General features: G+C 46.7%; 1 protein-coding gene across 2 annotated transcripts in view; it reads left to right on the top strand.

The window, feature by feature from the left end:
• BCL9 (BCL9 transcription coactivator) overlaps positions 1 to 21,848 on the top strand; it is a 31,593-nt gene that overhangs the window by 5,888 nt on the left and 3,857 nt on the right. Inside the window, exons 2-6 of one of the 2 annotated variants that reach the window (XM_076351704.1) lie at positions 13,492 to 13,798; positions 15,383 to 15,699; positions 16,624 to 16,813; positions 17,281 to 17,380; positions 17,820 to 20,049. In XM_076351704.1, coding sequence (XP_076207819.1) covers positions 13,492 to 13,798; positions 15,383 to 15,699; positions 16,624 to 16,813; positions 17,281 to 17,380; positions 17,820 to 20,049 — 3,144 coding nt within the window. The remainder of the gene's footprint in view (positions 1 to 13,491; positions 13,799 to 15,382; positions 15,700 to 16,623; positions 16,814 to 17,280; positions 17,381 to 17,819; positions 20,050 to 21,848) is intronic. The other variant, XM_076351712.1, reaches the window with a different exon arrangement.

A 21,848-nucleotide genomic window follows, 5' to 3' on the forward strand; every position in this document is an offset into this window, starting at 1 on the left:
CCCGTTTTGACTCTGCACCACCCCTCTGTGTGTGCTAGTACTGCTGCTGGAGCAGCTGTATGCTGAAATGGATCAAGGAACTGATCTGGATTATAAGTACCCTGGCAAAAAAATGATTATACTTAGCCTGCATCAGTTTGCCAAACTGGTTCACTGTTTGGCCATGCAAATGGTTGTACGGGCACATCAGACAGTGTGGTGCAGGGGTGGAAGTAAATATTGGTAGCAGCAGTGTTTTAAGCTGACGTTGCTGCCAAAAGGAATGCTCATCTAACTATACACCTAAGAGTCTGCTAAACTTGCTAAATGTTATTTACACCTGTTTGTTACAGCTTCCCTTGCCTGAGAACAGTTCCTTCAGCTTACTTTGGTTTTTTTGCCAAAAATGTTTCTCATCTCTGAACATATATGCAACGTATAAAAAGAGAAACCCTCTTTAAGAAGCTTTAAACAGGGCAAAAAGAAGAGTATGGTGGTTTAGCTATGGAAAAGTTTCTGCTGCTTCAAGACTGATGATACAGAACATGTAGTGTAAATTGATGATAGACTATTTAGTGTGGTTGCAATTAAGCAGTGAAACTCATACTGTGAGAATCATCAGGAGCAAGCATTCAACAAGAGTTAAAAAGGATCAGATGTCTGTAGGAATATGAAGAATATTCAATTATCGTAATCAGTGACAGTAGAAATTTTGGAAGAGGTATTAAGCCTGTGGTCTAAACCTTGATTTTTATTCTGCTCTAACAGATGTGCTTCTATATTGGGAAAGAGAGGGAGGGAATAGCTTGTTGTGCCTGGGTTTGCTGGGGGGTTCTCGCACACTTCTCTGGAAACTTGATTGAGATCGGTGTGTGAGATGTGCCACTAAACTGCGTAGGCTTCTGGTTGGATCCTGGTGACCCATCCTGGAATCTGGTCTGAGCTACCAAACTGTGGCTATTGTGAAGAGTGAACTGCTGCTACCTGACTTTTTACTCCTACTTCTGTGGGTTGTTCTTACCTGCTCTTCGGCAGAGTCGGATCTCAGCGCTCTGTTTTTGATCTACTTTGACAACACTCATTGAATTTATTTTAAAGACTGTTATGAAATTGCAGTTTACTATATCTGAAGAATGAATGTTATCTTTTTAGAGTAGATAGACATACTCCAAGATCCCTTTTTTTCAGACAGACTTAAAAGCAGGGGTGAGCTTTTCCTTGTTTGGCCTCTGAGAAGGAGCTTGTGGAATAGGGAAGAGAGATGAAAAGTGGAACTGTAAGGTGGTTGGCTTGTTTGTTTTTAAAGCCTAGGCAGAATCAGTGAAATCCTTTTGAAGGAAGGAAAATGGAAAGTATGCTTTACCAGTGACATAATTTCTTTCAACAAAGCAGGGCTGAGAGGTAGTGGAGCAATGTCCTCTGAGAGTTCACTGAAAATTGGGTGCTGTAGTCTTGAAAACAATGCTGATTTTAAGTGCTCCTTAGTGGTACGTTCTGTGGCAAAAAGAGTGTACGATACACGCAATAATTTAACTGCATATAGAATGGAGGGAGAGCTTGCTGCTTTCTGTATTGAGTTCAGAGCAGTTGTGACTCAGGCATGGATAGCCATACAGCTGCCTGCTCAACTCCTAGCGTTTGCAATTACTCTGAGCTGGTTGTCCTGTTTTCATGGCTGTTTGGCCTCTTAAGAAAGCAGTGCCACTGTATTCTTGCTACTTAGCTTTCTGGTGGGGCTGTCTGCATAGTAGCAGAGCAAGGGAGCTTTAAATCGCTGACCCATCTTGTCTCTGGATGGTCTCCATGTGCCTGTTGTTGTCCTCTATGCCTTCTGAACAAAGGGTGCAGATATCTGTTTTACCTTATCAGTAGGGCAGCTGGGACCCATGGGCTTTTTTAAACACAGGTTAGATTGGATTTGGTGATGAACTTGAGAACAGAACCTGGCTCTTACCATGCCTGCGATTTATCTACTCGACCATGTTATTTATGCTCTACAAATTGCTTTAAATCTGTAAGTCTGCTCGTGTATGTTGCATGAAGCCATCTTTGCCACCTTTGCAGTGTGTATAGAATTATGCAAAACCTGAAGGAAAATTCTGGTTTAGTGCTTCACTGATAAAAACACCAGGTAACAAGCAGTAGACCCTTTTTCAGGTTGCTCAGAGCTATGCTCTCTGCATTTTGCTAAACTGACTTCTTCAGGTGTCTTGATATCGCTGTTCCACTGCCTGTGAAATGGCAGTATTTTATCTGTGTACCAATCTGGTTTTGTTTGAGGATTGATTAGAAATGTATTTGCAGTGTAATATAAAACAAAGTGTAGCCTGTTGAGGTGAGCAGCCACAGTTTCTACAGTGAGAGCTGTTACGATGGAGAGTTTAGGCAGTCTTCATGTATGGAGAAGCTCTTCTCGGAACTTTTGCTAGCGGAATTGAACTTTTCCACCGCATTTTATATATATGTATGAGAAGGGAGTAAAGAACTTCAGGCCAAAATGGCTTGACAGCTTGTTAGCAAGAAAATACTTTCTTCTGTCTTTTAAGAAAAAATAAATATATATATAAAAAAAAAATTAACCGTCTTGTGGTTGGGGATAGAAAGTTGAAACTGTCAGGCAAATAGCCACCATCCAGCAGAAATGCTTCTGAATATTCTTGTGAAAGCTAGCTTTGATTTGACAGTTATGAGTCTTTGAAAATAGCGCTCTGTTTATACAGTGCAGTAAATACTTTGAAGTACATTAGGCTTTGCTGTACATGCGTGGCTAACTAGAAGAATATTAAACACGAACTAGAAGAATATTAAGCGCGTACATCTTGTGTTGAGTGAGGGAGGATCCCGCAGCAATTGGAATTGCATGCTCTTCATACTTTTATAAGATCATGTCAAAGCAGTAGATCTGATAATAGACCTGATTATACAATTGCTTAATTTCTTGTCAAAATAACATTTTCACATGCAGTGTTTTGAGCTCTTTTAGGTGACCTCATGTTACTTATCAAATGTCAGTTTTTCATCCCAGCAGCTTTGATATAATCATGTAGCATCGTGGAGTACTGTGTACATGCAGTCTTCGCTTGCTGGAGTTCTTTGAAGTGCCTTACTCCTTAGAAGAGTCATTGCTCTGTTGAAGATCCTACATTTAATGACTAGGAAACCAGTATACGGAAGTACTACACTGTGTTGCTAAAGGTCGTGCTACATCTAACATGCCTAATGTGGTTCTAAAAGCAAAGAAATGAGAGGTTCAATGCACCAGGAACGCATACCCCTTGACACACATCTTACCCAGCAGTAAGCTGCATGGGTTATAGTAATTCTTCAGCTCTGCCCCTGTGGGAATGCCTGCTTTGCAGTGCTGAGCTCCCCAGGTGTGAGTGCTTGGTGCTATGAAACAGCAGGAGGGCTCGTGTAAGGGAGAAGAGCAGAGGGATAGCTGGTGGTGACAGTCCTGAACGAAAACTGGTCTCACGGGCAGTGCTGGAAGGTAGCAATGCTTAGGGGAGCCGTGAAAAACCGCTCATGTGGGATGAGAGAGAGAGACCAGACACCTGTTAAGGTGAAGGTTAACGTGAAGGAAGGTGTGTGGGTCGCCCCCAGCAATTATGACAGGCGTCGTGTGTGACATCCCCTTGCGCAGCATACTGGGGAATTACTGCTTGCTGTAACATTGGGTTTTCCTCGGAGGAGGTCTGTCCTGTATGGACCCATCCCAGCCCCACTTAGCTTACAAAAACTGACAAGAATGCAGCCTGAGGAGTTACACCTCAGGACTGTTTCTTATCTTTCATTCTGGAAGCCTAGTGAAGAGATGCTGAAATGAAAAGAAAAAGCGCTTGTTTTTTTCTGTGCTGAACTGATAGGTGGCTTATTTCTCGCAAGCCTTCTGCTTAAACAGTGTGGTGTTACTACATGTTGAAGAACAAACTGGTGTCTCCTCGGTCCTGTCTTCCCATCCATGATTTCTGATTTTTTTTTTTTTTTTTTTTTTTTGTCCTCCCCCTCTCCACAGATCAGTTTCTGAAGAATGGGCTGCTGGCAAGCTTGATACAGGTGTCTTTTACCTATGGTTGTTCATGCTGATGTCCGTATTTAAATTTTAGAAAAAATAAAACCAGAGAAGTAAGGGAAAAGAGATCACCTCTGGCTCTGAACACATTACCTACTTCCTGAAAAGTAGATGAAGTTTTGACAGAAGGCAAAGCTATGAAAGCAGCCCGTGGAAAGCTCTAGCGTTATCCACCAGACTCCTGCATGTAATGCTGACTGATGCTGGGGCTGTTAACTGCTAACATGATGTAGTAAGCTGCAGAAGCCTGTCATATATTAGGGAAATACTGTTAAAACATTTCTTGAAAAATCCCTTATTGCTAGAGCTTTTGATCTTTATCAGTGTTAACAATAGTAGGAACTCTAGAGCAGACAGGCTGCTGCTAAGGTAAGTGATGCTCCACGTAAACTCTTTAAGAGTTTACATTACTCCAGTCGTAATGTACATAGACTGCTCCCAGCATTGCTAACATAGGTGGAGCTGAACCAATGTTGGCAGCTGCGCTGGAGTACGCCGAGGCTGAGCTGAGGTAAGCGTGACGTCATGGCGCGCTACGGGTTACGCCACAGCATGCCTAACGCCCTGGCAGCAGTCTGGCCAACCTGCACCTGCAAATGCCACTAACGCTGGCGAAGCTGAAAAGGTGTGAGCAGCAAGGGGAAGCGTTCATAGCATTCCTGTACAGAAGCGGATAGTTGTAGCTTAGGCTTTGGGGTGTTTTAGGGTTTTTCTTTTGGCTTTTTTCCCCAAACTGATTTCTGGAACGGTGTCAGAATTTGCCAAGAGGTTGTTCTAGTCCCAGGTGGACCAAGTAGTTCAAGGTTTTTGGTTTTGTTTTGGTTTTTTTTTTTACATAATAGCAGCTGGGAAATTGAAAGGGACTTCAAGTGTCTGGCTGTTTACACCTTGAATCTGCTCACCAGTATCTGTCTCCTCCATTACTTTGGGGCAGGAGTTGTGAAAAGAGTTGTACAAAATCAGAAACTGTCTAGGACAGCCATTCATCCCCATTGTATTAAAAACACACTGAAGTGTTGTTAGATGCACTAAAAATAAAGTTCAATGGACATGTAGTTGTCTTTTTGTCAAAAAGTGTTAGTGTTACTCACAGCTTTTAAAAGTGATGGTTTTGAGTGTAGCGAACAACGTGCCTGTTGCAAAAGATTATTTTAGAATGATTTCTGTAAATACCTAAAAAGAATAATTACTTAAACAGCCTTTACATCATGGCTACTGTTGGTTATCCATTTGCTTGTCAGAAGGAGGAAGGAAGAGAATAGTCGGCGGAGATACCATTGTCTGAGAGCAGGGGATGGTTACATGAGAAATGTCATAAAACACTTTATTCTGTGAGCCTTCAGGTTTGTATTGTGCTTTGTCAGTGATTGTCTTGACTACACTTTTTAAGGACGGAGAGCAAAAGGTTGGACTTTCTGCGGCTGTCCCTGTTTTGAATGGACTTCAGGAGAGCCTGGTTCTTTGGGAAATGTCCATGTGTGTGGTGATAGGAGCTGGGGCGAAAAAGCGTGGGAGGAAGAGTATCTGCACTGTCTTACTCAAGATATGTAGATGGGCAGGCACAGGTAGGCTCAGCGGAGCTACATTTGTATGACCATGCATACCAAATTTGCACAGGGGTGATTAAGTATATTCTTCGAGTTTCTGGGATGTTTATCCTGTGGTCCTAAATTCTTAAATTAATCTGAGCTATTCGAAGGAACTTCTCTTCCTTGTAATGGCATAGAGTCTTGCCCGCTCTTTCCCTGTCAAGGTGCTTGTAGGTCATCAAGGTGTTAATTTTAATTGAGCCTATCTTTGCTCAGCCCCTTTCTCTGTGCTTCAAGGCATAGAGTTAGTTGCGGGCAATAACCTGCCCGTGTTTTAGAGGTTGACGGAGAGGTGCATGCACACTGTGTATACAAGAGGAGTTATTTTCTCTGTGGAGGTTGTAACGAGCCTGGTGAAGATTATGTAGTCCCCACATTCATGTAGCAAAATGAGTTTAGGTGACAAATTCTCGATTCTTCTTTTGATTGAGAGTCACTTCTGGTACAAGACCATGAGCAAAGAGGTAATGCTGTACAGACTTGGGATTAGCAGTGGTTTCTCTGACGTGCATAAGGAGGAATTCTTGGCTTTGGGAAACTGTGAGGACTTTGCATATGCCATCGTTTTTTACTGCCAAGACATAAATGTAGAAAAGTCCATGCTGTTTCAGAGTAAGTTAGGACCATCTAGAAATTGGTGACTGGCTGCGGGTTGCTATCTAATCAGCTTAATATTAACAAGTTAGCTCTTCATGTTGAGAAAATGATTTATAAGTAAATGGGATTTGTGGCTTACTATGGAATGACAGAACATGGTATTTTACCCAAAACAGCTGCTGATTTGGGGAGAGTATGGTCCGTGTACCATATGAGGTGCCCCTGGTGCAAGGGGCCACTGCCTTTCCGGCAGATGGAGCACATGAGCAAATCAGCTGAAAGTCTACTGTGTGATAACTGTGTAGTTTGATTAAAGGATGAGGTCTGCAAACCCTGCAATGGAAAGAGCTGGGACAGTAAGTAGTCAGGCCATCTACTGATGACTTGCTTGAACAAGCAGAGTTGTACTGTGTCCAGATGACATGCGTATTGATACTGTGTCTTTAGCCCCAGCAGTTCTTTAGGTACCTGATGTGTTTTCCGCCCTTGTTTAAGAAAAAGAGCAGAGGGACCTGGTAGGAGAAGGATGCAAGTGTGTTTGAACAACCAGCTTAAGCCTATCCATGCCTGTGCCATCAGTCACTGCTGCCTCCTTTGTGCCAGCACCAGTGAGCATGTGGCCACCTGGTTGGCTGAAACAGGAAGCTTGTCTCCTGAAAATTAATCATATCTTATCTAGAGTTAGTTTTCAGCTGGGTCACAAGTGCTAGTGATGGCTGGAAGGGATAGAGTTGGATAGACTTAGGCTGGTTGAAGTTGCTCTCCTGGGTCCAGCACACACTTGGTGTGCGGAAGGTACGGCAACGTTTTTGACAAACCTATTTGAATGCTGGTGGGTCCAATGCTAGTTGTATTACAAGCACATGCTTTATGCTTTCATGGGAAAGGATGAGGAGGACAGCTTTTTGCTAAGAGGTAGGGGCAGATTTAAAGGTGTTGTTAAAAGCCCTTAGTAGGGGCCATATCTAGAAATCTGGAGTCAGTCAAGGGATTGAAGTGTCCAGTGTCACTGTATCCTCAAGTGTCACGGGGAGATGTGTGGGGTGTAGAATAATCATGTCAATTTATCTATTTGCTTTTACTTTTATATGATCTTAAGGGATTCTGACAGTTCAATAAAAGCATTGAATAACACTTCCTGTGTCGTCCTTGTTTCCCAGTTGCACTCTTTATCAATGAGGTGTGTAATCAAGTATTTTATTAAACAGTAGCTTATTAAAAAGTAACATGCAGTTCAGCTGCAAGTGTGCGAAATAAGCAAGTGCTTAACAAAACTGGTAAGTGCAGCATGTGGTGAAAACCAGTGGTAGCTCTTGGGGATGTCTTGGGTGTCATGGAGTCACCTTTTGCCAGTGTAGCTGTTCTCTCTCTTATGTGGTTGAATGAGGGTCGGAGAAATAGGATGTGCCCTTCCCAGTAAAATTGCGCTGAAGGAGCGCGTCGGTTGATTCATTGCCTTACCCCATCTCTCCAGTTGCACAGGGAATCCACCGGTGGATGCACATGCGGAGGTTTGCTTCCTGGTGGCTGTCAGGATGAGCAGTTGCTCAAACAGCTCCTGCTGCTGCTGTTCTTGGTCCCTCCTGAAGCTGCTGCTCTTCCCGGAGCAGTCTCTTACTCCGCTCTCTCTCTTCTTTCTCTCCCACTCCACTACCACAGCTACAATTCAGGGTGCTGGCTCAGCTTGTGTTCAAAGTCATCGTTTGTTTTCTGTAGCAGCAGGTCCCTAGCCTTTTTTCTTTTTCCATGCTGGCTTTGGGCTCTCACCACCCTCAGTCCAGCACAGACTGACAGTCTCAGAAAGGCCATGGGGAAAAAAGAAGTGTGCTCTTTCTTGTACACAGAGAAAGAGATTTCTTGCCTTTAATGCTCCGTGTCACAGTAAGGGCACAAGTTTGATACTTTTATCTACTTGGTATGCCTTTATTTCATCTCTCCACATTCTTCTTCTCAAAGAGGGAGAAAAGACTGAAGTGAATCAGTGATAACTGCAGCTGTTCCTGCTGAAGCAGCCATAATGCTGTACACCTTCTAGTACCTGACCACTTGTCACTATCAAGCTTCTGTGGTTTAAGGGCATGAAGGAGGAATAAGCTAGTTTGGACCTTTTTTCCCTTCTGTTTGCAGTACAATAATATGGTGGCTACTTCATAGAAGTACAGGGATGGTTCATGAATAAGTTGCCAAAAGGTAAGCTAAGGTGTGCATTTGTGTCTTGTTAATTATTCTGTGGTAGCTGCTTGTGTATGGGCTCTCACCCTTTTGCTCTTAAATTCACCGTGAAGCAAGCTGTCTTGCGCTGACTGTGGGCTAGGACCGTGCAGGTGAGCAGCAGAGATGGTAAACTAGGGGATGAAATTACATTGCAATAACTTCGCTGGGTAGCCTTAAAGATAGATCTTGTCTGATCAGTTGTGTCCCTCCTGCAGTCCTGAGCTATGGTCTGTAAGGCTGCCCTTGCTCCGGTGCTTTGCCAAGTTGAACTTGAATGTTTCAAGCAATAGAGCCCCAGTCGTTTGCTGTGATAGATTCTCTGCATCCTGATGCGTGCTGGTGTTCACATGTTTTCCCTTTCAAGGGAAAAGGTGATTTTTGTTGCTGCTTTGATAGAGGTGTGTCAGTATTGGCACTGGCATGGCTTAGCCTGTATTGTTTCGTTGGGTGGGGTGGGGGAAAGGGGAGAGGAGATATAACTGGGTAATTGGATTCAGGGATGATTGTGCTGCTGTGGTAGGTTTTACTGGATGAAGCAGCTTGTTGCGATAGGTGTTTGTTTCAGCTTCTGTCTGCAGGTGTGACTTGGCTAGATAAAGATGGTCTATCATGTTGATGATTTCATTGTTTGATTTGGCTGGACTGGGTGGAGAATGTAGCTGCATTGTTTGGGACTAGCTTTGTAGTTTGGTTTTGTTGAAGTGGATTACATGGCAGCACATTGCTACATTATTAAGGTGAAGCTGCAGCAGATAATAGTTGGAGAATGTTGGAGGGAAGAGAATATGCACAGGGTTTCACAATGCGTAACTAATTGAGCCTCGTAACAGCTCCTGTGTTCCTGTTGGGAGATCTGGTCAGCAGAATGCATTGGGATTACACAGAAAACCTCTGGTAGTGATTTCAGTTTGCAGTCGTACTTTAACTGCAAGGCTGTCCGTGCTGTGTAAATAGCTGAGAGTGCTCTGAGAGACCACGCTGGCCCCGACAGTGTGAATGTTGTCTGGATTCATACTGTTCTTGCAGCCTCTCCAGTTTTCACAGTGGGTAAGGGAGAAGCTGGCAGGTAGCTGCTCTGTCTTTCTTTACTGACCTCAAATTTACTACTGAGCTGTGCCTCAGAGTCCACGTTTCCTTGTATTACAGAACTTTCAGGCACTTAAACTTGCTTTAACGTGTGAGTGAACATTAACTGATTCAGGGTTGTCTCCATTACTGAAAGTGGGGCTGATGGGTTCTTGGGCCATGAACTCTTTTGGCCTTATAGGATATAACCGTAGTGCAAGGTGGGGCTAACCCCTCTATCCTGGGCAAACTTGCAGTATGCCTTACTTGGGAAGGTTTGCAGTTGTATTCCCTTCTCCCTGTAGTGTAGCACAATGATGTGAAGTTGGAGCTGCCAGAACAGTAGATAGTGCTTCTTCCCTCTAAAACCGGCCTGGTTTTCCCCTAGATATGGCTGAGCGATTGCCTGGCTTTACCTGATGCTTGATGTTTTTATTTATATCTTGTCTGGCTGTGGAGGAGGTTGTATATGCGAAGCACAACTTGGCAGAAGTTGCTGGGCTCGTAATGAGGGAAAGGTGAGCCTTTGAAGAGAGATGGGTGCAGAGAAGGGGAGGTTACATGTCCGAGCTTTGTGCCAGCTTCTCTAAGCACAGATGAGCTCATGGGAATCCAGCTAGCTCAAATGTGGGAGTGCTAAAGCAGGTCTGACCTATTTCCCCTCCATGTGCAGCACGCATCTTCAGACTCTTCCAGTCTGGTGGTGGCTTTTTTGGCGCTGACAAATCTTGCCAGTCTGAGCAGAGGCTTCCCCTTGTCAGTGGTTCAGAGCAAGTTTTGATTCCTCTGCTTCTGTGGCTGGATGCATGGGAGGGACGCACAGCTTGGCTGTGCATTCTTGCTGGTGAAACTCTTCCTCTCCTTTTTCCAGGTGATCTTTTCTTGTGAGACAAGTGGTTTGCAACTCATGGCCTCCACAATGAGTACTGCCGTGTCGTGACACCAGGGGTCTTGGTAAGCTACTTGTTGGAAAGGCAAGAACCGTATCTCCACAAATGTGGATCCATCTCTTTTGTCTCTGCAGCTGAGGTTTTACGTCATTTTAAGCCATCCAAACTGTAAGCTGCAGCCAAGTGGGGTGAAGCTACTTTTCACCTGTTCTCACGTCTTCCTTTGAGCTCACAGTGGCACTGATGTGGTTACATGATCAACCAGATCAGGGGACTGATCCAGCTGAATAGAGATTTCTGCTGTTTCCCTTGGGTTAGTTCCCAGTCAGATCTTTTCCCGATCTGGTCAGGAAGAGAGGTGGTAAGAATGAGTAGATAGTTGAACCATCCCTTTTCCCTGCAGCCATTGCCTGGTATACCTTAAAGCAATCCTGAAAATACAGCCTTCCATATAGCTTGCCAAAATGTCTTAAAAAGTGGCTTGACCATTCACTGTCATGACCCTACCTCTAATTTCAGAGCAATGATAAAGTCTTTGCTATGGCAGGCAGACTCCAGTTGCAAAAATACATTTCTCTAGAGCTTTTCCATTATTGGACCCTAGATTCCCAGACATATGTATGTTAGAAGTGCATTTAGAAAAATCATGAGGCATTCCATTTCACATTATAAAAGATGGTACGTTCCCAGTGTGCAGAAATGAGAAGCGGAGGAAGTTGAGTTGCTGTTGTTCCACCAATGAATATATTGATGTATCCTTTATAGCTCTCTCTGGTAACAAGAAGTTTAAACTGAGATTGGAAAATACAGTTCCCTTGCAGACCATATAAATTCTAATAGATGGAAGATACATGTATATAGGTTAATAAAAAAGTAAGGTTAAGAAATTGGAGAGGTTCCCCCCCCCCCGTGAAGTATTTGAAAGTTTGGTGATGTCAGAAATATTGTGCAGCCAGTGTGATCCTGATTCTGTTCTTCATGTTTTCTCATTGCACTGTGCAGACTGGGAGTCTGAGAAAATTCTCATCTTGCAATAAAAGGTAACATGACAATGCATAAATATCAAAAGTGGAAAAGCAGAGGATGAAACAACTAGAATACTTAAGTTCATTGCGCAGGCAACCGCATTCTGCTTTTAGCATTGAGCTCTGCTCACTTTAATGCTATCGTTTCTTTTTTCTTTTTTACCTGAAATTCACCGTGTTTTCAGTCACACCTTCACCTTAAGTGGGGACCCTGAAGTGTCACTGAGTTCCACTGACTTTTACAGATGCATAAATCTCTTTTCAAAAGTGGAGTTGGGCGCTATTGATAATGTTACGGTTTTGTTGTCAGAACAGACATAGGACCCAAATTTGCATGCAAAGATGGTAAAATTTAGATACTTGTGAAGATGTTCTCTCTTGTCTTTAATGTATCTGTATAGCACCAGCTCCCAATTACAGCATGATAGTAGTAAGAATAGTAATAGATTAACTCCAACATTGTTCTGAAAATCAGTGGGATAACCAGGAGATAGCCCCAGAGAGGCATGTGGATCCTGTAGAGTCTGTGGCTCAGAGTGGAGTTCATCTGATTGTGCCTAATAGGAGGCATTAAAAATTAGATCTTTATTGCAGAAACATTCCCCCACATTAATGGGTTTGTGCAGGACAGTGAAGGTGAGAATAGGGAGCAGGATGATTTCTCTGGGTCATGAAGGAGGCATGTGGTAGAGAGGAGAATCTTTGGAGGTGATGCAGAGCTTCACGGAACACCTGCAGTGTGGAGCCACTATCATGTTAAACTACAGCAGTGCAAAGTCACTAAAAAGTGTAATGACACAACCTCATAACAAGATAAATTTGGGGAACTGGAAAACCATGGTGCTCGATACTACAAGTTACTGATAACTCTCCTTGGCCAGAGGTGGTCATATAGTGCCTGTGTTTCTTAATCCTCTGGTGTCAGCATGTAAGCAAACCAATTTTTGTTTTCTAAATGCAATTTGAACAGTAGTTTCTTCATAAAATTCAAGATACTCCCAGACTGGTGAGATTTATTTTGTTTTGTTTGATATACGCAGGAAGAAACTGCTTCTTTGGTGCTGAGAAGGAATACTGGGAATATTTACATTTGAATAATATTTAACTAGCAATGCTTAATACATTAACAATAAATCTTGGTTAGATTCTAAATTAAGTGGATTTGCATCTGAGTAGGTGAGATGAACAGGAGAGATTTTGTTGAAACATAAACAAGACAGAAATTTGTTCCAAAATAATTTAGCCCAAAGGACGTAAACAGTAATGTTCAATAATTTCCTCCTCCAGAAACAGTTTTATGTGCCTTATTGCCTGCGTCATGCATATTGTTTCTTAGAAAGAAGCTGAAAAAGTGCTTATTTTTGTGTTTTGGGGTTGTTTTTTTTTTAAAGTCTAAATAGTCTGTATAGTGTTGCTGAGCAAATTTAGAGGGGTAGTTCTCTAGTGATCTCTTGGCCTTTATAATAGATATAATGAGTGACTAACCTCTGGTATTTTCAGAGTAATCACAGCATAGCTGGTTGCTTACAGGTGGTCAGGAAGGCATTATATTTTATTTTCCTCCCTTTGTGCAACCCTTAGCACACATCATTGAACATATGTCTAGTTATATTGGACCAAGGAGACAGAAAAGATCTGAGCAGAGTTTATGTTCTTAAGAAATATCAGATTACGGCCATTCACAGGGGAATTCTGGATAGTGAAGTCATGTTGGGGATTTGTAATTTTGGCTTCCTACTGACTTGCTGTGAGGTGTCTTCAAGCTGAGCACAGATGCGGAATCAAAGTGTCCAGATACGAGGCGCTTCCCTGTTTTGTTGACTCCAGAGTGATTTGCTTTGGATGAAAGGAAGATGGCCTCACTGCCTGTAAACTGAATGGCCAGCCAGGGCTGCCTCCGGTTTGAAATACACAGCTGTACTGAGCCATCTGAAAGCTCTCCTCCCGTGTCTTCTCAGTAATGGGGGAAGAGTTGCCATTTACTGCTTCACACCAGACACATCTGCTTGGAAAGTTCCTCACTGGTTTTGTGTTCTCTTCTTGTGGGGTGGTTTTAACAGTGTGCCCTGGAGATGCGAGACTTCCCCTGGGCAGCAGGAGGCACACGTCTAGAGAATGCTGGAGCTGCAGGAGGGAAGCGCCCAGTGCAAAACCAGAGAGGAGCAAAGAGAAAAAAGGCAAGTGGACAGCCAGCATTGAGAGAAGCGGGTGGCAGAAAGTGCTTCGACGCTGCCTCTGGCGGCACACTCCCCAGAGGAACTTGACGAGAGCCCATCTGCGTGCGTGTGAGACTGTGAGCTCAGGATTTCTGTCAATGCATTCCAGTAACCCCAAAGTGAGGAACTCCCCGTCAGGCAACACACAGAGGTAAGGAAAAGACCCTGCAGTCAGCTGCTCTGGATTGGTGCATGGTGCTATCCCAGCTCTGCTGCAGGATTAGCCAAGGACTGGTGCGTGTGACTTACTGGTCCTTCTTTGTGCTCCCATTGGATCCGCCGAGTACCTGAGCACTGGCTGCACAGTGCTGACGAGCCTCCACGTTTGCTAGGCTCAGGATGAGCTGAAAGCTCTAAATCCATGAGGTGCGGATTCTACATTGCTCACACCCTCCTCCCTCCCATCAGGTGTCTGAATAGTCTGTAGGAGAGTAAACATGCTGTTTCTATCTGTTTTGGCTTTTTTTTTTCCTCTTCCCCCTCTTCTAATTATCTGTTTCCCTAACGGGCAGTTGGGCAGCAGAAGGTCTCTCTGTCTGTACTTTCACACAAAACGCCTCCTCTGTATTATTGGCCTGAACAGCCTGGAGAACTGATCAGCTGTGCACTGACATCCTGTGCATCATTCACCTGCCAGTGCAGCAGGTCAGCATCTCTCCTCTGCTAATTTGGAAGGGAAAAAATATGGAAGCAAAGCACTGTTCAGGGACTTACAATGGTCTGATTGACAGCATTCTCGAGTTTGATTATTTACTCCTAGAGGTCTTCTGGAGCTTAAGAGTAATTCAGAGGGAATGCCTCTGGGTCAGATGCCTGTCCAAAGGAGGAAACAGCTTGTGCGAGTCCCACAGTGAAGATGCTAGCAAGCACTGCCTGTTGGAAGTGGCAGTGGTGATAGGAAAACATGATGCAGAAGATCCTATAGCAATGGAGCAACTGGAGGGTGAGGAGGAAGGGGTGGCTAATATGTGTGTAAAACCCAGAGGAACAAAATATTTTTAGGATGCAATTTGCTGAATGGAAGAGGGAAGGAAAGACCCTGAATTTCCCTTGGCAAATTAAAGAAGCTTCATCTGCCCCATTTTGCAGGAGTGTGCAGGGAGATGGTATCCTTCTCTTTCCTTATTCAGAGGCAGGTTGTAGCTGGTTTAATTGTTTTCACGGTCAGAGGTTTGTGTTTTCCTGGCAGCTTGCCCCAATGTATGATGAATGCTGCAGTAATGCTGGGTTTTCCTTGTGCTCCCTGTAGAACTGGATAGGGAGGTGCACAGGCGGGGGGGGGGGGTCTACTCTGATCGGAGCTGCAGTATATAGTTGGGGTCCAGGAGAGTGGTGAGGTGAACTTTATTGTGCCTTGTTTGTTTACTCTGAGCTGGTCTTGGTGTGAGGCGCTTCTCTGTGCACATAGAAACCGTTGTCTTTATTGACAGAAGCCCCAGAGGTAGGTCCTCATGTGACAGCAGTTCCTGGGATCTGGCAGGTCTGTAGCTTGCCCTAGTGCCTTCTTGAGCAATGAGATCCCATCTTGGATAATAACCCTTTCGGGGCATGTTCAAAAAAGCACCTGCATGACTCTAAGCTTGCAGGCATTTTTTATTTGTCAGCAATTGTCTTAGCTTGCAAAGGTGGCAGTGGTTGTTTCTGCTTCTCTCTAATCTGTTCCTACAGGGTTGAATGAATCCATGGTGTGATTTGTCACTTTTTTTTTCTTTTCCTTTTCTTACTCTGTCCCCAGTAGCCCCAAATCAAAGCAGGAGGTGATGGTCCGTCCCCCTACAGTGATGTCCCCGTCTGGCAACCCCCAGCTGGATTCCAAATTTTCCAACCAGGGTAAACAAGGGGGCTCCACCAGCCAATCCCAGCCCTCTCCCTGTGACCCCAAAAGTGGAGGTCACCCCCCCAAAGTGCTCCCTGGCCCAGGTGGGAGCATGGGGCTGAAGAATGGGGCTGGAAACGGTGCCAAGGGGAAGGGGAAGAGAGAGAGGAGCATTTCGGCAGACTCCTTTGAACAGAGGGAAGCTGGGACTCCTAATGATGACCCTGAAATCAAAGGTATGTTTGCTAGGATTCGTGCGCAAGAGCAGACAATTAGTCTGAGTCCTCTGTGAGATGGAGAATCGCTATGCAAGTGTTAGCAAAACATTTATTTGTCTGGGGTTCTGCAAGTTCCAGCCAACGAAGTCTAAAGGTCTTGAGAGCAGGCGAAGAGGAGAGGTTGTCGTAGCTGGCATCGGTAAATGTCCTGTTCACGCTCCGTTAAAGTGCAGACCTGACTCTGGTGGGAAAGTTCCTTTGTAACTCTGAAACTCCCCCAGAGGATTTGAAAGTACAAATGCAACCTGTTGGTTTCCTTCTGGCCTTTGGCCTTTCAGGAACTGTTCTGTTGTAACTGGGGTTTTGAACAATATGCAAGCCTGTTTTGTCAACACAGATACATAACCCGTAGCACCCTGACTGGTAACACAAGCCAGAGAGTTGGGATTTCTGTGTTCTGTTCCTGGCTCCAATATTGCCTCTGTGAGGCAGTGCAAAAACAGACTAGATGTGCAGTTGTCCATCTTTCCTATGTTGTCCATTTTCTAGGTCACCTGGCTAAGGTGGCTTAAGGGGGGGGGGGGGGAAGGAAAGTTTTGCACAGAGTGTTGTCCTTGGGTGCAGACCTATTTATATTTGTTCATTTTAGTGTGTAGTTTTCCTGCTGTTCTGTGTGGCCATTAGAGAATTCAAAGGGATCAGCTCTGGGAACTGCCACTTGCCTTGGAAAGGGGCAAGATGAGCTTTCTCCCAGTGGTGCCTGAAGGGCAGTATGGCATTAGAGGGAAGATACATGGTGTATTAGAAGAATTGCCTTTAGTAGTGCTTGAGGGAGAAGTGGGAAACTTCAGAGGAGGAAAAGCTCTGGTCAGTTTCCAGAAATGGTTTCCAATGAGCTCCCAAGGTAGTGATTCCCCTCTTTTCCCCTTTCTCCCCTTCCAGACTGCAATTCTGCTGATCACGTGAAGTCCCAGGATTCTCAGCACACACCACACTCCATGACTCCTTCAAATGCTTCAGCCCCAAGGTCTTCCACACCTTCCCATGGCCTGACTGCCACTTTGGAGCCAGCGAGTGGGCAGAAGACTCCATCCAAAGTGGTTTACGTTTTTTCTACTGAGATGGCCAACAAGTAAGTAGGTAGATGCTTGAATGTCTTCAGGGAGTGGGGCTTATATTTGTGCTTCCTTTTTAAGAGATTCTCAAGTGCACTTTATCCTTCAAGTGCATTCTTGTAGCAAAAAGTCATTACTTGTTTTGGGGATGCTGAAGGGGCCGGGATGGAGAATGTCGCTACCTCTTGCCCTCTGAGAAGTGATTATTTATTCCTCCGAGGTGTGGTTTTTTTGGCAAATGCTGGTAGATATTGTTTTGCAATCCATGCGGTGAGTAGCAGCCAGGATGGCTTAAACCGAGACATGAACCCTGAGTGCTGATGAGTTTGTAGATGTAAGCATTTTTCTTTTGCTACTCATCTAGAGTGAAATATGTGTGGTTAAGTCTCTCTCCCTTCTGCCAGCTGAAGGATAGAAGGGAGGGCGGTTAAGAAAAATCGATTCTTATCTTCAGCTGGATATGTGCATCTGTCTGTCTTTGCAGGGCTGCAGAAGCTGTGCTGAAGGGACAGGTGGAAACCATTGTGTCCTTTCATATCCAGAACATCTCAAACAGCAAGGCGGAACGAAACACTGTACCCTTGGTAGGGAATACCTGCATGTGGGTGGGAAGGGAAATGGTAAATGTGCTTGTGTGTGTCATTCAGAGAGGTGGATGATTATTTAAACACTGAAATATGTTTTAGAGTGGAAAAGAGAGAGATGGTTGTTGTCCTAGCCTTCTGCAAATAAATGTCTGGGATCATCCAAAGAAGAGCTTGAGCCTTGCGATATTTGGGTAGTATATTTCCAACCCATTGCTCATGCAGAGCTAGCACAGAAGCAAGGGGTACCTGCTGTAATACTTGAGCAAAATACGTTTCTGCATGGCCAAGATGCTGCTCTGTAATCACTGCATGAAGGCTACCCTTCCTTGCAAACTGTGGGCTGGTGGTGTTGAGAACAGGACGTTCTGTTTGCATCTCTGCTTATGTGACACGGCTGTAAGATGGATGAGTGACAACATGTGGCTTTCTCTTGCAGAACCCCCAGATCACTGCACTTCGGACTGAACCCAAGCCCCTGCCACAGCCGCAGCCCCCTGCCTCCCAGGACCAGAACCCTCCCCAGAACGCCAAAATGCAGCCGACTCAGCCCGTGTCAGCGCCGGTATCCAAATCCACTGGCCCCCCGTGCCCCATAGATCAGGACAGTCCCAGTGTGGAAAGCAAAGTGATGTCTGTGGGCAGCCCTGCCAACTCTACCCCGTTGCAGACAGAAGGATTTGGGCAGAGTTCGACCCCCAATAATCGAGCAGTTAGCCCAGTTTCCCAAGGTAGCAATAGCTCCGCTGCAGAGCCCAAAGGTCCTCCCCAGCAGGTGTCTGGTGGGGACCCATCCAATTTGGGCGAGAATCCAGATGGACTGTCACAGGAGCAGCTGGAGCATCGAGAGCGCTCGTTGCAGACCCTGAGAGACATACAGCGCATGCTCTTCCCTGATGAGAAGGAGTTTGCGGGAGGGCAAAGCGGGGGACCACCCCCAAATGCCGGGGTGCTGGATGGTCCCCAAAAGAAACCTGAAGGGCCGATACAGGCCATGATGGCTCAATCCCAAAGTTTAGGCAAAGGGTCAGGGTCTCGGACAGATGGAGGGGCTCCGTTTGGCCCTCAAGGACACAGGGACATGCCCTTTTCCCCAGATGAAATGGGGCCACCACCAATGAACTCCCAGTCAGGACCCATAGGCCCAGACCACCTGGACCACATGACTCCCGAGCAGGTGGCCTGGCTCAAGCTGCAGCAGGAGTTTTACGAGGAGAAGAGAAGAAAGCAAGAGCAGGTGGTTGTGCAGCAGTGTTCCCTGCAGGACATGATGGTCCATCAGCACGGGCCTCGTGGGGTGGTTCGAGGCCCTCCCCCTCCCTACCAGATGACCCCTGGGGAGGGCTGGGGACCTGGGGGTCCAGAGCCCTTCCCTGAAGGCATGAACATGTCGCACGCTCTGCCCCCCAGGGGCATGGCCCCTCATCCCAACATGCCCGGGAGCCAGATGCGCCTGCCTGGTTTTGCAGGAATGATGAACCCTGACATGGAGGGCCCCAGTGTCCCGAACCCTGCCTCCCGGCCTGGGCTTTCGGGAGTTAGTTGGCCAGACGACGTGCCAAAAATCCCAGATGGCCGAAACTTCCCTCCTGGCCAGGGTGTCTTCAGTGGCCCTGGCCGAGGGGAGCGGTTCCCCAATCCACAGGGCCTGCCCGAAGAGCTCTATCAGCAGCAGCTGGCTGAGAAACAGATGGGCCTCCCTCCTGGCCTGAACATGGAAGGCATCAGGCCTGGCATGGAGATAAACAGAATGATGCCCTCCCAGAGACACATGGAGCCTGGGAACAACCCCATCTTCCCTCGCATGCCGGTGGAAGGGCCGATGAGCCCCTCCAGGGGGGACTTCCCAAAAGGAATACCCCCACAAATGGCCTCTAGCAGGGAGCTGGAGTTCGGGATGGGCCCTGGCAGCATGAAGGGGGACATGGGCATGAATGTCAGCATGGGCTCCAACCCACCCCTGGTCCCTCAGAAGCTGAGGGAGGCAGGAGTGGGGCCAGAAGAGATGATGAAACTGCGCCCCGGCGTCTCGGAGATGCTCTCCTCTCAGCAGAAAATGGTGCCGCTGCCGTTTGGGGAGCACCCGCAGCAGGAGTATGGCATGGGTCCCAGGCCTTTCCTTCCCATGTCTCAGGGCCCAGGAGTCGGTCTCCGAAATCTCAGAGAACAGATCGGGCCTGACCAAAGGACTAACAACCGGCTCAGCCACATGCCGCCACTACCTCTCAATCCCACCAGTAACCCTAATAGCCTCAACACTGCTCCCCCTGCGCAGCGCAGCCTCGGCCGCAAGCCCTTGGATATCTCTGCAGCCGGACAGGTGCATTCGCCAGGAATCAACCCCCTGAAATCCCCCACGATGCGCCAGGTCCAGTCTCCCATGATGGGGTCTCCCTCGGGGAACCTCAAGTCCCCTCAGACGCCCTCCCAGCTGGCAGGAATGCTTGCGGGCCCCACTGCCGCAGCTGCCGCTGCCTCCATTAAGTCCCCCCCTGTCTTGGGGTCTGCTGCTGCTTCTCCTGTCCACCTCAAGTCTCCATCTCTCCCCGCACCTTCTCCCGGATGGACTTCGTCTCCAAAGCCTCCTCTGCAGAGCCCTGGGATTCCCCCGAACCACAAGGCATCTCTCACCATGTCTTCTCCAGCCATGCTGGGGAACGTGGAGTCGGGTGAGTGCTGCCTCTGCTAGCTGGACTTGGCTCTTCGGTTCATGTAGGGTTACCCTGAGGTGTGCAGCAAGGGGAGGGGGAGGAGGTTTCTTGCAGGGTGGCAGTGCCGCAAGGCTAGGCGGTGCTTGGCCCAAGGGTCTGGTTGGTGGCTACATGAGTAGAGTGCAAGCGCTTTTCCTCCTCCGGCTGTATTTGGATTTGCACCGTGCCCGCTGTGTGTCGGGGTGAGGGCTGGTCACTTGGAGGACATGGAAGTGAAAGGGTGGGGTCAAGAGGTGTGAAAAGATGTGGAGTGTTGATGGGAGAAATCAGGGGTGGTGGTGTTTGGCTGTTCTGCCACAGCTCCTGGTGGCTGTAGCTTTGTGGAGAAGTTCCTGCTGATGTTATGAAAATGTTTTGAAATAAAGCCTCCTACAAATTGATGCTGAGCATAGTTAGCCAGTTGTGTATCTAGGTATGGTTCCGATACGGTTACGGCTTTCTAGGTTAACCACCACAGACAGGGAGGCATGCTAACGTTTGTTCAGGTTTCAACCGTTTCAGAGAGTTAAACGCCACCGTATGTAGCATTCGGTAGCATGCCGGAGCCGTGCTGTACCTGGGACCTCGGGATGCAGGTGCTGGCACTGCCCTATCTGCTCGTGAACATCTCTGAGCTGCCGGCAGCACACCTCTGCCCTCTCCTTCCCGCTCCCAAATCCTCCCGGAGCTTGCCCCGGAGCACGTTCGCCCCTCCGTCGAGGCTCCCGGCGCCGCAGCCCGGGGCGGCCTTCTTGCCCGGGAAGGTCTCCCGGCTGGGAGAGGCCGGGGGAGGAGGCTTGCCCACGTTGCCCTCTAGTGCCGCTGCGGGTAACAGCGCGGCGGCCGGGTCGTGCCGGCCGGCCGGCGGCGGCGGGGGGGGTAATCCCTCGCACCAGCTGGCAGGATTGCTGGCCGGGTTTCTGTGCTCGGGAGGGGAGCCTGGATGTTCGTGTCCGTCGTGGCTGCTGAGGCTGTGCCCGGCGTGAGCCCAAGCGCCTGCAAGTCAGAACCGAATGCTTTAGTCCGTGCCTAACGTTGTGTTTAGCGAATGCTTTTACATGCAGCTCTTCCAAGGCATAAATGGTTTGGCGTTGCAGGACTTTTATATTCTCCTTTCCTTTCTCTGGGATGAGCCAAGGAACCTGCAGTGAATTTTCAGTGGTAGTACAACTTTGGTTTAGCATCTTTCCTTCACGTGGTTTGGGTGGCATGAAATTCATCGGTGAAGAACAAAGGAGATTGGAAGTGCAATTAAGTTATTTCTAGTTTTGGGAGAGCAGAGGATGATAAGCTAATAGGTGCAGAGAATGTTTCTTTAACTGGAATGAGCAGTAAATATGTGTATATAAAACCTCGAATGAAATAGAAACAAGCAGTTTTACTTGTAGCTGCTGATGTAGCTTGTCAGAAATCTGTCTGCATGTCCCAGCATAGTATCTGCTACAGCTTTCGTTGTGCTGCCTATGTCTCTTGTGTTTGTTTGCCTCCTAAAGAAAAAGGGAAGGGAGTTACAGTTGATGTTTGGTGGGTGGAGGAACAGTTAATTGACTATGGATCTGGATTTTTATGGCTAGACCTGGTATGTAAGTCTGTTGTCTTCAGTGCCTGGAAGCTGAATAGTAGGATTTTCAGATGTACCTGATAATTCTTCATGTGGATTTGTAGAGGCTCAAGATAGTTCCAGTAGAAGTGCAGAATCCAGGATAACAAATGTTAACCATCTTGACCAACAGGCTTATTTTTCTGGTTACCTTTCACAGGCATTGACTGCATTAGTT

Source organism: Aptenodytes patagonicus, chromosome 1 (genome assembly GCF_965638725.1).
Source record: "Aptenodytes patagonicus chromosome 1, bAptPat1.pri.cur, whole genome shotgun sequence".
Classification (NCBI taxonomy): domain Eukaryota; kingdom Metazoa; phylum Chordata; class Aves; order Sphenisciformes; family Spheniscidae; genus Aptenodytes; species Aptenodytes patagonicus.